General features: G+C 53.1%; 1 protein-coding gene across 11 annotated transcripts in view; it reads right to left on the bottom strand.

Annotated features, from left to right (window-relative positions):
- The window catches only part of TSPOAP1 (TSPO associated protein 1), a 64193-nt gene extending 51448 nt beyond the window's left edge, over window positions 1-12745 (bottom strand). For 2 of the 11 annotated variants that reach the window (XM_069873910.1, XM_069873915.1), the window contains exons 1-4: window positions 12604-12742; window positions 9655-9762; window positions 7397-7525; window positions 5128-5304 (exon numbers count right to left, since the gene is read on the bottom strand). In XM_069873910.1, coding sequence (XP_069730011.1) covers window positions 5128-5304; window positions 7397-7525; window positions 9655-9762; window positions 12604-12711 — 522 coding nt within the window. In that variant the 5' untranslated portion in view covers window positions 12712-12742. Of the gene's footprint in view, window positions 1-5127; window positions 5305-7396; window positions 7526-9654; window positions 9763-12603 lie in introns of all 11 variants that reach the window. The other 9 variants (XM_069873907.1, XM_069873908.1, XM_069873911.1 and 6 more) reach the window with 6 other exon arrangements.
- Window positions 12746-13523: the final 778 nt, after the last annotated feature.

Genomic DNA, 13523 nt, shown 5'->3' with positions numbered 1-13523 from the left:
GAAATGTTTTTCTGTGAGGGTGGGGAGGCCTTGGCCCAGGTTGCCCAGAGCAGTGGTGGCTGCCCCATCCCTGGAGGGGTTCAAGGCCAGGTTGGATGGGGCTTGGAGCCCCTGATGCAGTGGGAGGTGTTTCTGCCTGTGGCAGGGGTGGAACTGGATGAGCTTTGAGGTCCCTTCTACCCAAACCATTCGTGACCCCATGCTCGGCAGACCCAGCCCCTGCCAGCAGAGAGCGTGTCAGGATCACGCCATCCCCAGCAGGACCTGGGCTGGTTCTCCATGGGGTTGGTGCTAGCCTTTCCTGCTGCCCCAACGCTGGCGAGGGCTTGGAATGCTGGAAAGAATGAAGAAAACGTGGGACTCGTTCGTGGGTCTTGCTTAGGATGATGTTTGGTTTAAAACATTCTTTGTTTCTAACCTCTTCAGAGACAGTGTGTGTGGCTGGGCTCATCGTTAGCACAAGGAGTCACATCCCGTCCAGACCCAAACCCAGCACCTTCTGCAGGAAACCGGTGAAATTTTACTCTCACAAACCCAGTAAGAATAGGTCACTGGTTTGTTTAATTCTCGAAAGGTTTTCAGATTTCAGGAAGCTAAAAAACATGTACCTTCATGTCCACACGTACCTTCAAAAGCTGATTAGGAAAACCGGTCTTTACAAATATGCTGCTGGAGGAGACATTGCTCGTTCCCCTGGAAAGCGCCTAAGCCAGTGAATTCAGTGCATGATTGGTATCCAATACAGATTTAATCTGCTTCCCTGTTCATTTCTTATTTGCCCTAAAAATATTGTGTGCTTTATAAATACTGTTTGTATAGAAAAACATGGTTATTCTCATGCTATGAGGGGGAAACTGAGGCAGCATTTATGGGAACTGAATACAGATTCAAGAAGTGAGTAGCTGGGCGTCCTCTGTGCCAGACACATGGTAGTGGTTCTTTAAACAAAATTGGCTGTGGCTCTGTATAAAATCACAGACTCATTGAGTTTGAGAAAGCCCTCTGAGCTCATTCAGTCCAACTTTCAGCCCAGCCCCACTTTGCCTGCTAAACCATGTCCCCAGGTGCCATGACCACATGGTTTTTGAACCCCTCCAGGGATGGAGACTCTGGGGGGCCCTGGGTAGCATCTGCCAGGGCTTCACCACTCTTACTATTCCAAATATCAACTCTAAACCTCCCCTGGCACAACTGGAGGCTATTTCATCTATTCCTATCACTTGTCCCTTGAGAGAAAAGACCAGCACCCACCTCACCACAACCTACTTCCTGGGACCTGCAGAGAGCAATGAGGTCTCCCCTCAGCCTCCTCTTCTCCAGGCTGAACAGCCCCAGGTCCCTCAGCTCCTTCCCCAGCTCCATTCCCTTCCCTGGACACTCTCCAGCCCCTCAATGTCCTTCTTGGAGTGAGAGGCCCAAACCTGAACTCAGGATTCGAGGTGCAGCCTCACCAGTGCCTGTAGCCCTGCATGGGGTTCTTGTGGCCCAAATGCAAAACCCAGCCCTTGGCCTTGTGCAACCCCATCTTGTTGGCTTTGGCCCATGGATCCAGCCTGTCCAGGTCCCTCTGCAGAGCTCTCCTGCCCTCCAGCAGATCGGCACTCCTACCTAACTTGGTGTTATCTGCAAACTGCCTGAGGAAGCACTCGATCGCCTCATCCAGATCATGGATAAAGATATTAAACAGAACTGGCCCCAACATGGAGCACTGGGGACACCACTTGTGACCAGCCACCATCAGGATTTAACTCTGTTCTCTCTGTGCTTGTCCATTCAGCCATACTTCTGCCCAGCAAAGAGTACACCCATCAAAGCTGTGAGGCACCAGCTTCTCTAGGAGAATGCTGTGGGAGACAGTGTCAAAGGCTTCACTGAATCGAGGAATCTCCCTTCCCCCCACCAAAACAAGGCAGCTATTCCCAACTGACAGCCTCTGAAGCCTGAGGGAGTGAGGGAGAAGAAAAAAACTCAGTCCTCCACTCGCAGTTTCCATTATAGACATCCCTTGCAGCTGCCTCGCTGTTCTCTGCGAGCCCCTGCTTCCAAGAATCCCTGCTGCAAGAAACTGCAGCCTGGTTTTGGCTGGAGCTGGGGTTTGGTTGGAAGCCCATCACCAGACCTCAGGAGATCATTTTATCCTACCTGAAGAGCCCTGTCTTCACAAAACCAGAACGATGCTTTTGCAGCCCAGGGTGTCAGTCCCACTACTGGGAAGGAACCGAGTGGATCTGTTTCATAGCTGCTGCTACTGAAATTGGTGCTGATTTAAACACCCTGGATTAAAATGGATTTGGTTACAAACTCCGAGTGTGCACATAGCATCTCTGCACACAACCCCCTTCACTGGCATTGTGCATTCGGCACACTGCAGGCGGATTAGGGGAATTTGGAATTTTAACTAGCTGGGAATTAAAATTTAATGAGCGGCTTGCTTAGAAGAGAAATGGGAAAACCAAGCCCAGACAGCATGATTTCCACTCTTGCTCTCTTCTCTGCAGATTCCCTATTTGCCTATCGATACTCCCAGTTTCTGGTGCCTCGGCAGTGACACAGATGCTCTCACCTTCTCAGCCAGGCAGGTCAGCCATAGAATCACAGAATGGTTTGAGTTGGAAGGGACCTTAAAGGTCATCCAGTTCCACCTCCCACCAGATCAGGTTGCTCAAAGCCCCAACCAACCTGGCCTTGAACACCTGGGATGTGGGACCTTGACCCATGCCCTAAGGAAGCAGCACCTGAATTTGTCAGCCCTGTGGATCACACTTCTGTGTGTTTCCTTGGCCAGCACTTTCCTCTCCTTGGCAGAGCCAGGTTGCCTAGCACGGTCTGCTAGGAACATCAGGTTACTCTGGAAAGGGTCTGCTCCCACTGCTGAGGATGCTGTGGTAAGAACTGAATGGGACAGAAAGGGAATCCCTTCTTAGTGACACTGTAGAGCACAGTCAGACCTGGATTACTTTCTCCTGTGGTTTAATGCCAGTAGGGATGAGTGGAGCAGCTCGGTACAAGCGGTGAATGCATGATCATCTTTCATAGAATCATAGAATCAGTGAGGTTGGAAAAGACATCCAAGATCATCCAGTCCAACCATCAACCCCAACATGCCTGCTAAACCACGTCCCGAAGTGCCACAGCCACACACTTCTTGAACCTCCCTAGGGATGGAGCCTCCACCACTGACTGCCCTGGGCAGCCTCTGCCAGGGCTTCACCACTCTTCTGGTAAATACATTTTTCCTAATATCCAGACTAAGCCTCCCCTGGTGCCACTTGAGGCCATTTCCTTTCATTCTATCACTTGTTGCTTGAGATCCATGTTAGGGAAAGATTAAGCATCTTCTTCAAATACAGAGTTAAAATGAATATATGGCAGAGACAAAACCAAAGCTGCCTTCAGTGAAGAAGTATTTCTCACCTAAAATAGGTGGCCATGTAAACATTGCTTCAGGTCAGCTGGATGCAGGAACGTCTGGTCACAGTTGACCACATAGGCATTAGAAAGACAGGGGGAATCCAGTGGGAGCCCAAGTGTTACTGAGTTTCTCATGGGAGTTTATTAACTGATTTGAACTGCAAAAAAAACAGCTCATGAAAAAAAATAATCAAACATATCTGATGCACCCTGAACAGGTTGCTTTAGTCACAATGAGCAGGAATCATTTCGCCTGGACTCAGATGTCGGCAGAGGGTCCTTTTAGAGCATTGCAGAGGAGCACTTTGAGGGAGCAATGAACCCCACCAGTTTCAGTCATCTCTCTCGGGATGAGCTGAATTATTCCTTTTGTCCCATCATTTATATCAGCAAGTTCCGTGGTGGTGCTGAGGGGGTGATCCAGCACGGCATCTCCAGCTGAGCCAGAGAGGGGATTGTCCCGCTCTGCTCCATTCTGGGGCAGCCCCACCTTGAGCACTGGGGGCAGTTCTGGGTGACATAGGATAAACAGGACCTAAAGCTGCTGGAGAGCATCCAGGGGAGGGCACGGAGCTGGGGAAGGGTTTGGAGGGGAAGAGTGTGAGGAGCGGCTGAAGTTACTGGGTTTGTTCAGCCTGAAGGAGAGGAGACTGAGGGGAGACCTCATTGTGCTCTGCAGCTTTCTCACACGGGGAGGAGGAGGAGCAGGCGCTGAGCTCTTCTCTCTGGGGACCAAGGAGAGGAGCCAAGGGAATGGCAGGGAGCTGTGCCAGGGGAGGGTTAGGTTGGACATGAGGAGAAGGTTCTTCCCCCAGAGGGTGGTGGAGCCCTGGAACAGCTCCCAGGGAAGCAGTCACGGCACCAAGGCTGACAATATTCCAGAAGCATTTGGCCAAGGCCCTCAGCCCCACTGTGTGAATGTTGGGGTTGGCCTATGCAGGGACAGAAGTTGGACTCAAGGATCCTTGTGGATTCCTTCCAGCCTGGGACATTCTATGATTCTCTATAGTTTGGGATTTCTGCCCTGGTTACCCCTCACCCCCTAAACTCCTCTATGTTGAAGGGATGCAGAGAGTCTTTTTTTTTTGTTTTTTTTTTCACTCTGCCTTTGACTCAATGTCCCTGGTGGGTCTTTTCAAACTCAGGACATTCTATGATTCAATGATCAGCATTGTGGATGGTTTCATGAGCCCACCCCTGCCTGATGATTGTTACTCTTAGTCATAGCGATACAAGGATGAACCAAATTACCACCAGTCCTGTGACGGCTGCGAGTACTCCGAAAGCTGCAGCTCAACACATGGGTTTTTTACTGGTTCTTGAGAGTGTGCTCAGCTGGTTTACTTTTAAAAGAAACCCTTTCAAAGGAAGTCCTGTTTCTACATCCTGCTTGACGTTCAGCACTGTGAAAAGCCATCCTGTATCTGCAACATCTCGGGGTTTTCCAGGTGGAGAGTCTTAGTCTTTGCTGAAAATGGCAGCTCAGACCCACAGACTCATGGAGGGATAATCAGGGTGTCCCCCAACACAGTGTTCTGGATGACTCCAGACACTGTCTCTGCCACACATTCACCCAATGTCCCCAGCCCAACTCATTCACCAAATGCTCTCTGTTTTCATCTTGCAACTGGGACTAATCGGTTCAGTCTGGTTCCCATCACTCTTGTTGCCCTGCTTGTCCCCAGCCACCAAGCGATGCCCCAGAAATTGTCTCACCTTCCCTGCAAAGAGTTTCGCCTGCAGCTCCCGGCATTCCTGCTGCAAAGCTTCAATTTGCTTGTCTTTCTCCAGGAGAGCACTGGCTTGCTCTGTCAGCTCCTTGGCACGCTGGCGGGCAAATGCTTTTTTGCACAGCTCCAGGCTGGAACCCTTCAGAGGCACCGGAGCAGTCACCTACACCAGAGAGAGCAGCAAGGGAGAAAGCCACATGCATCAGTGTTCATTAACCACCACCACTCCATCACCCCAACAGCCATCAGGCAGGAAGCACTACCAAGAAATGCAGCCAAGCCCCAGAGGGCAGATAGAAGAGCAGGACAGACCCATGGAAAAGTGGGAGGAAAGAGGAAGGGCTGGATGGTGAAGTGGGTCAGAAAAGAGGTGGGAAGAAGGAAGTGCTCGGCAGAAGAGGGCAATGGGTACAGTCAACATGGGGCCAGCTCTCCCACTGGGTGCCATCCCTGTGGAGCTGGACAAGGGGGCGGTTCACACCCCTCTGCTCATCCCAGCCCTCTGTGCAGTGAGGACACATCCACTCCCTGGGTTTATCCAACCCTGCCTCTCCCTGTCCAGGTATTTTCATCTGCACAAAGCCTGACAGTTTGGTGAGGGGGGACACTATCCATGCTGGATCTGGAACATGGCATCCTCTGCAAACTCTTCCTCCCTGGGTCATTCCTGAGCATTGACAGGCTGAAAGAGTTGGGGTTGTTCAGCCTGGAGAAGAGAAGGCTGCAAGGAGACCTTAGAGCAGCTTCCAGGACTGAAAGGGGCTCCAGAAAAGCTGGGGAGGGGCTCTTCATCAGGGAGGGCAGGGAGAGGATGAAGGGGAATGGTTTTGAGCTGCAAGAGGGGAGATTGAGATGAGAACTTAGGGAGAAATGTTTTGCTGTGAGGGTGGGGAGGCCCTGGCCCAGGTTGCCCAGAGCAGTGGTGGCTGCCCCATCCCTGGAGGGGTTCAAGGCCAGGTTGGATGGGGCTTGGAGCCCCTGATCCAGTGGGAGGTGTCCCTGCCCGTGGCAGGGGTGGAACTGGCTGGGCATTGAAGTCCCTTCCAACTGAAACCATTCTATGATTCTATGACCTTGCCCACATGCAGGAGCTGTGTGCTGGGCCCTGGCTCTGTGGGACCTGTGCACTAGGCACTGAAGGCAACCACTGCCAGACGAACCCCAGCTCCTCAAGGTCCCTTCTCTGGGCATGCATCCTGCTCCTGCCTCCAGACAAAACTCTGTGAGCCTCAGCCATCCAAGCACTTCCTGCTATTGAGAGACCAGGGCTGGCACAGGAGCCCAGCAAGTCAGATCTCCCAGAGCTTGCACAGATCTTCAACTGTCACCACTGCAAAGTTTTACTTAGGAAGAAAATAAAACAGTGTTTGTAGAGTGGCTGGAGGGTATGCAGAGCTGCTGGATGTGTATCAAACAATTTTGTAGTACCTGACAAGTCCACCTGGCAGCAACTTCTGCCCTGCAAGTACCAAACCCTGTGACAGCCACGCAGCGCCATGTCTTGGAACAGAGAGGGCAGGAAAACCCCCTACCTTCTCATCAGCAAAGCTTTCACTTCCTCCTTTCTATCCTAAAGGGCTTGAATTCCCCTGCACAATCCCTGTTTTCCTTCCAGCAGAAGGAAGGTTTTGCCTTCCTCCATTGCAATCCACTTCTAGGAAGCTCATGCAAGTGCTTGTGCCCAAGAGCCCACATCCTACAGCATCTCCCACCAGCCATGCACTGTGTCAGATACTCCAGCGTTTGCAACAAGCTGCTGTTGGGTTGGAGAAAGCCAAAACCATGTGGCTTGCCCAGCACTGCAAGTGAGGTGTGGATGGGGCAGAGCAGCGCCTCTCACCCCTTCCTGTTTTGCTGTACCGCACTCTTTTCTTATTCAAATCCTTCCTGTTTCTTTTCGGTGAAGTCAGACGAATTATTTTTATGACTTGTGCAGGGAAAGCTGAGCTAATTACCTTAAATTAACACCTTACGGTAGGGCTGCATGTCTACAGCAAGACAGCAAGCATGAGGAAAGTGCTCAAAGCCAGCTCCCCAGGCAGGAGCAGAAGGAGGTGGCAATGGCTGGGGTTTGTGATTCTTGCCCTATTGGTGATGAGCAAAGCATGTTTACCGTATGATTAAGAAAAGGGGAGAGAAAAGGCCTTTCGAGCTCAATAGAAGCAGCAAGCGAGAAGTCCCAGAGATGAGGTGCTCCCCCAGCTCAGCTGCCATGCAGCAATGAGCCTTGCATTCACTTTCTCCCCTGCACTCACGACTTTGAGGTTTGCCTCCTGGAGTTTCCGGGCTCTCTCCTCCAGGCGCTTAGCAATGACTGCCAGCTCCGCATTCTTCCTCTTCAGGTGCTTCACTTTCTCCTCCGTCTGAGGGAAGCAGCTCCTGCGCTGGATAACAGAAGGAGAAGTTGGAGGTGAAGCCCCTGCTCAGCTGGAAGCTGTACACAGAGGTGTTGGAGCCCAGGTCCCTGGCCCTGCCTGACCTGCTCAGTACCCATACGGCTTTCCCAGCTGGGTTTGGCCGATTGTCCTCTAACTGTCCCAACCATGAGACCTCCACTCTTGGCATCTCTCCAGTCACAAATCTGTGGTTTTACTGGTATTTTTGTTTCTGTGACCTCTTGCTCACATTTCAGTACTGAAAGGGGCTCCAGGAAAGCTGGGGAGCAGCTCTTGATCAGGGAGGGCAGAGACAGGATGAGGGGAATGGTTTTGAGCTGCAAGAGGGGAGATTGAGATGAGATCTTTGGAAGAAATGTTTTGCTGTGAGGGTGGGGAGGCCCTGGCCCAGGTCGCCCAGAGCAGTGGTGGCTGCCCCATCCCTGGAGGGGTTCAAGGCCAGGTTGGATGCGGCTTGTAGCCCCTGATCCACTGGGAAGTGTCTCTGCCCATAAAAGGGGTTAGAACAGGATGGGCTTTGAGGTCCCTTCCAACCAAAACCATTCCATGATTCTACTTGCCCAGGGGTTACAGGACTCAGCACTTTGTTGTGGATTTGTGCTGCGAGCCTCGCTGCTGTCCTTGTTCTCATGACACTGAAGCATGAGTTGTGGAGAAAGCAGCAAAGGACTTGATGAGGTTTGCAAAGCACATTTCCTTTTTCTTCCTATCGGTTCTGTTCACTATTAATCCTCTTTTATTTGTTATCTGTCTGTTTCAATAAGCTGTTCCTTGGAACTGCCTCATTCTCTCAAGGTCGTACCCAGATGTGTTGTGCTGTCTTTTTACATCAGCAGAAATGTCAGGGCAGCTGAGCCCTCCAATGATTTTCCTCCCTACCCCTGTGAGATCCCACCATGGGCACTCGCTGCCTCCTCTGCTTTTCTTCAGATGGAAGACAAAGGCTGCTTTTTAAGATTTGAAGAAAGGTTATATGATAGCGCTTTGACAAAATCCAGATAAGTGAGAAGGGGTAACCCCACAGTGTGCAGGTCGTTCTGATTCATGCTTTTAGCATAAGAAAATTATCATAGGATCATGGAATGGTTTGGGTTGGAAGACATCTCAAAGCCCATCCCGTTCCAACCCCCTGCCATAGGCAGGGACACCTCCCACTGTATCAGGGGCTCCAAGCCCCATCCAACCTGGCCTTGAGCACCTCCAGGGATGGGGCAGCCACTGCTGCTCTGGGCAACCTGGGCCAGAGCCTCCCCATCATTAGAGGTAAACATTTTTTACTAAGATCTGATCTCAACCTCCCCTCTTCCAGTTTAAAATTGTTCCCCTCTAAATAATCTAACATATGCATTTTTAATTTGGTGATATAAATGTGAAATGCTGAGGGATCAAATCTCCAGGGGACTGGGGTGGCTGCATCCCATGATGCGGTGCTGCACAAGGGGCAGATGCTCTCTAGGGAGGATGCAGGAAGGGAGCACCCCCTCTTCATATTTCCCAGGGATCTTGGCTGCCCCCATGGGGCTGGGGAGCCAGGGGCAGGGCAGTGGGGCAGGACCCAGCCCAGGCTGGAGCAGCCTGGCACAGCTCTGGGTGCTGGGGTGCAGCTGGGGAGGAGGCGGGTGCTGAGGTCCCGTGGGAGCAGGGGGCAGTGCTGCACTGTCACACAAAGCTGCAACCGAGGGAATCAATGTTTCTGCTTTTCCAATTAAAGAGGAAATGAGAGCGACTTCCCCTGCCCTGCTGTCAGCTCCTCGCTGCCTTGTTCTCTGCCAGCTCTCGTGGGTGGCAGCATTGAAGTCTCTTGTGGTTTCCAGCAGGCAAGGAACACCAGACACAGGTGGCAGAGAGGGCAACGGAGGGTCCTGCTCTGCTCGGCATTGCCAGGAAGGGGCCCTGCTTGAGCCAACAGCGGGTGTAGCATGAAGGCACCCAGGGCACACAAAGCACCCTGGCCCTCTTTCCAGCCTGGCCCTGCCCAGCTTATCCCATGTGCTGGTATCTCTTGGAGCCAGCAGCAGACAGCAGCTCGCCTGGATGGGATTCCCTCCCCACAGAGGATCCCATGCCAGCAGCTGGCCCTTCACCCAGCCCGGGTCGGGGTCCCATCCTGTGCTCACCAGCAAGCTGTTCTCCTCGGCCAGGCTGGAGCAGCGGTGCTGCAAGTCCTCCAGCGCACTCAGGAGCTTCGTGTTCTGATTCACGAGGAAGCTGTAGTCAGCCCCGCTCTGCAAAACAGCATGGGAGAGGCAAGGCAGTGCTTTGCTCACAATGGGGCCAGGGGCAGAGGGACCATGGCTGCATGACCGCCCTGACCTGGCCGTGCAGGGGAGCTGCAGGGCTGGGGCACTGGCATCGTAGGGGCAGGGTGGCATGCGGAGGCTGATTCCAGGACGAGACTGTGGGTGACAGCTACTGTCTCCATAGTTTAAGGATGCTTTCAGCTTGCCCAGACCCACATCTTGTCCCCAGACCCTCATCTTGTTCCCAGACATCTACATTTTGCCACGGTACCATCTAAACTGTCCTAAGAGCTTGGTTGACAGCCGACTGAACGTGAGCCAGCAGGGGCCCAGGTGGCCAAGAAGGCCAATGGCATCTTGGCTTGGATCAGAAACAGCATGACCAGCAGGTCCAGGGAGGTTCTTCTCCCTCTGGACTCGGCACTGGGGACACCGCTCCTCGAATCCTGTGTTCAGTTCTGGGCCCCTCACCACAAGAAGGATGTTGAGGCTCTGGAACGAGTCCAGAGAAGAGCAACGAAGCTGGTGAAGGGGCTGGAGAACAGGCCTTACGAGGAACGGCTGAGAGAGCTGGGGGTGTTTAGCCTGGAGAAGAGGAGGCTGAGGGGAGACCTCATTGCTCTCTCCAACTCCCTGAAAGGAGGTTGTGGAGAGGAGGGAGCTGGGCTCTTCTCCCAAGTGACAGGGGACGGGACAAGAGGGAATGGCCTCAAGCTCTGCCAGGGGAGATTTAGGCTGGACATTAGGAAAAAATTCTTCACAAAAAGGGTCATTGGGCACTGGCAGAGGCTGCCCAGGGAGGTGGTTGATTCACCTTTCCTGGAGGGGTTTAAGGCACGGGTGGACGAGGTGCTGAGGGACATGGTTTAGTGTTTGATAGGAATGGTTGGCCTTGATGATCCGGTGGGTCTCTTCCAACCTGGTTATTCTATGATTCTATGATACCCCAGCCATGTGCGCTGCTCGCCACATGGGGGGACCCGGCTGCCTTTGCCACCACGTGGCTTTTGGAGGTGACGAGAGCAACTCGCCCACCTCCCCCTGTGCCAGCTCTCACAGTTTGGCCCAGGCACTGGCCTCTGCCCTCTGTGTGTCAGCCTCGGCTCCGGAAGAAGGTGACACGCAGGATTTCTTTGCAAAACACCACCATCATTTTGTCACATCAAAAGCAGCAGCAGCTCTGCCGGGAGCTGTATATAGAGCTTTGCGGTTACCGCTTCCTGCTCAGAGCAGCGAGCCCGCCAGGCGGCCTCCCAGGAAGGGTTGTGGTGCATTAGCAAAGCTCGGAGCCAAACTATTGCTTCACATCTGCCACACAGCAGCAAAAAGTCACACACCTCGGAAACAGCTGGCCATATGTTTTCCCAGCACCAGGCAGGACCTGCTCACGGCACCGTGGTCCTGCTGCCCAGCTCCGACCTTCCCAGGGCACAGCTCAGCTTCTGCAGTTTGCGAGCCAAGGCCACGGGTGGAACGGCCCTGGGCTACCAAACAAGCGCTGCCCAAGCTTCGTGGGTAGCAAGATGTCGGGCAGGCAGCTCACAGCGTGTGGATGATGCTGTGAAGCTCCAGGAGGGCTGACACTGGCTAAAACTCACTGCACGTTAGACCAATATTGTATTTTGGCTTCTTAATCACATCCACTGGAGAAAAAAGGCAGAAGACCAGTGCCACAAAGTCCACCCTGTTGGCCTGTATCAGAAACAGCTCGGCCAGCAGGAGCAGGGAAGGGATTGTGTCCCTGGACTCGGTGCTGGTGAGGCCACACCTGGAATCCTGGGTTCAGTTTTGGGCCCCTCACTCCAAGAAAGACCTTGATGGTCTGGAACACACCTGGAGAAGGGGAGTAGAGCTGGTGAAGGGTGTAGAGAACAAGTGTTGTTCATGAGAAGCAGTTGAGGGACCTGGGGTTGTTTAGCCTGAAGAAAAGGAGGCTGAAGGGAGACCTCATCGCTCTCTACAACTGCCTGAAAGGAGATTGTAGCAAGGTGGGTGTTGGTCTCTTCTCCCAGGTGACAGTCAACAGGACAACAGGAAGTGGCCTCAAGTTGCACCAGAGCAGGTTCAGATTGGACATTAGGAAAAATTACTTCGCCAAAGGGTTCACTGGCAGAGGCTGCTCAGGGAGATGGTGGAGCCTCCATCCCTGAAAGGGTTTAAAAAACACTTAGACAAAGTGCTCAGGGATCTGGTGGACAGGTACGGTTGTACTCGATGATCTCAAGACAGCCCTCTCTGCTGGCTACACACAGTGTCCCCAGGTTCCACCAGCCCTCTGAGCCACCAAGAGGGGATGTTGGGTGCCATGAGCTGCCAGGCCTTTGGCAGAGTAGTTTGCAGGCATCCACCCCAGGATCTAAGAAGGCTGGAGTGAAATTCCCCACAGAAAGAGATCATACCTCTTCCCACTTGTAGAAAAGCAAAAATATATTTATTTCCCTCTGTTCTTTTTTTTTCTCCCCTAGGCACACAGGCACAGTCACTGCTGCAACCAGGCGCCTGGTTGCCCTCTCCCGCTCCCAGTGACTCAGGGCTGCTCCCAAGGGTGGTCAGGGCACATCCAGGAATCAAGAAGCTCTCCAAACTCAGCTTTCCTGGGAGCCAAGAACCCTGCAGTGCTGTGGTCCCAGAGACCCAGTACCAGATCCTGTGCCACTGGTCCTGCCTCTGCTGCTCTACAGGGACAGTGAGGTGCCCCCAAGAACATGCCCCTGTCACCAGCTCCAGGAACAGCAAAGCACTCCCTCGGGCTGGGCATCCAGGCAGGGGATGCTGCGGGTGCTGATGGGGGAACAGAGCAGGAGAGGTGACAGGGGAGAATCCTACCAGCATCTCCCATACCGTGCACAGCAGCGCCTTGGACTGGTTTAGTGCCGCCATCCCCAAAGCCAAGCAGGCAGCCCCTGGGATGAAGTCAAAAGGCGTTATTTCCATCTTCTAGCAGCTGCTGAGAGGCCTCAGGCTCCCTGTCTGTGCTCCCTTGTGCCAGGGTAGGCCAGAAGACTCAGCCACTTAGGATAGCGGCTGGAGAACTGTGGTGGAGGACATGATATGCTCCTGCCTCTCCTTGTTAGGCAACTAGGACTTCTGATGGCATCAGCACTGGGTTTTTGCAAGGGTCAGTTAGCACTTCCAGCATGGCAGGGGGGTCTTCTGGACACCCACATTCATATTTCTATAGTTGAACCCCCTTTACTGCAGCTACAAAATAAAATCTTCTTCAGGGCAGGATGCAAAGCCTCACGATCACTCACCCTCATCCCACCATGCTGTCTCTGGTTCAGCTCAGGTCTCGTGCCACAACTCCAATGTCCATGATGTGGCGAAGTCTGGGATGTCCTAGACCAAGCAGAGACCCTTTCCAGTTCCCTGGGTGCTGCAGGATCCCTGGGTGAGGTTGCTGCAGGGCAGGAGAGCGTGGCTGCGTGCTCCAGGTTGGGGCCAGGCATGCAGCCAAGCCTTCTCCCTGCCAGCACGTCCCTCTGTAGCCGCATCAACTTGGGGCTTTGCCTGGAGAGGCAAAAGGGACATCTGCCACGAGATCCTCACCATGCCAGAATGTCTGTGCTGTGTGAGGATCTCACTGCCCAGGAAAGCTCTGCCAAACCTTCCTCTCGGTGCTGAGCCAGTGCCAGCTGCATCAGCTGAACCCTCCTACAAGACCACAGAGAGCCTGGAACCAAAGGACTGTCTAGACGTCATCCCATGCTCATTAAACATTAATTTGCTATAATGAAATAGCTTTT

The sequence above is a fragment of the Phaenicophaeus curvirostris genome, chromosome 21 (assembly GCF_032191515.1).
Source record: "Phaenicophaeus curvirostris isolate KB17595 chromosome 21, BPBGC_Pcur_1.0, whole genome shotgun sequence".
Classification (NCBI taxonomy): Eukaryota; Metazoa; Chordata; class Aves; order Cuculiformes; family Cuculidae; genus Phaenicophaeus; species Phaenicophaeus curvirostris.
This window is presented reverse-complemented; position numbering and strand designations above follow the sequence as displayed.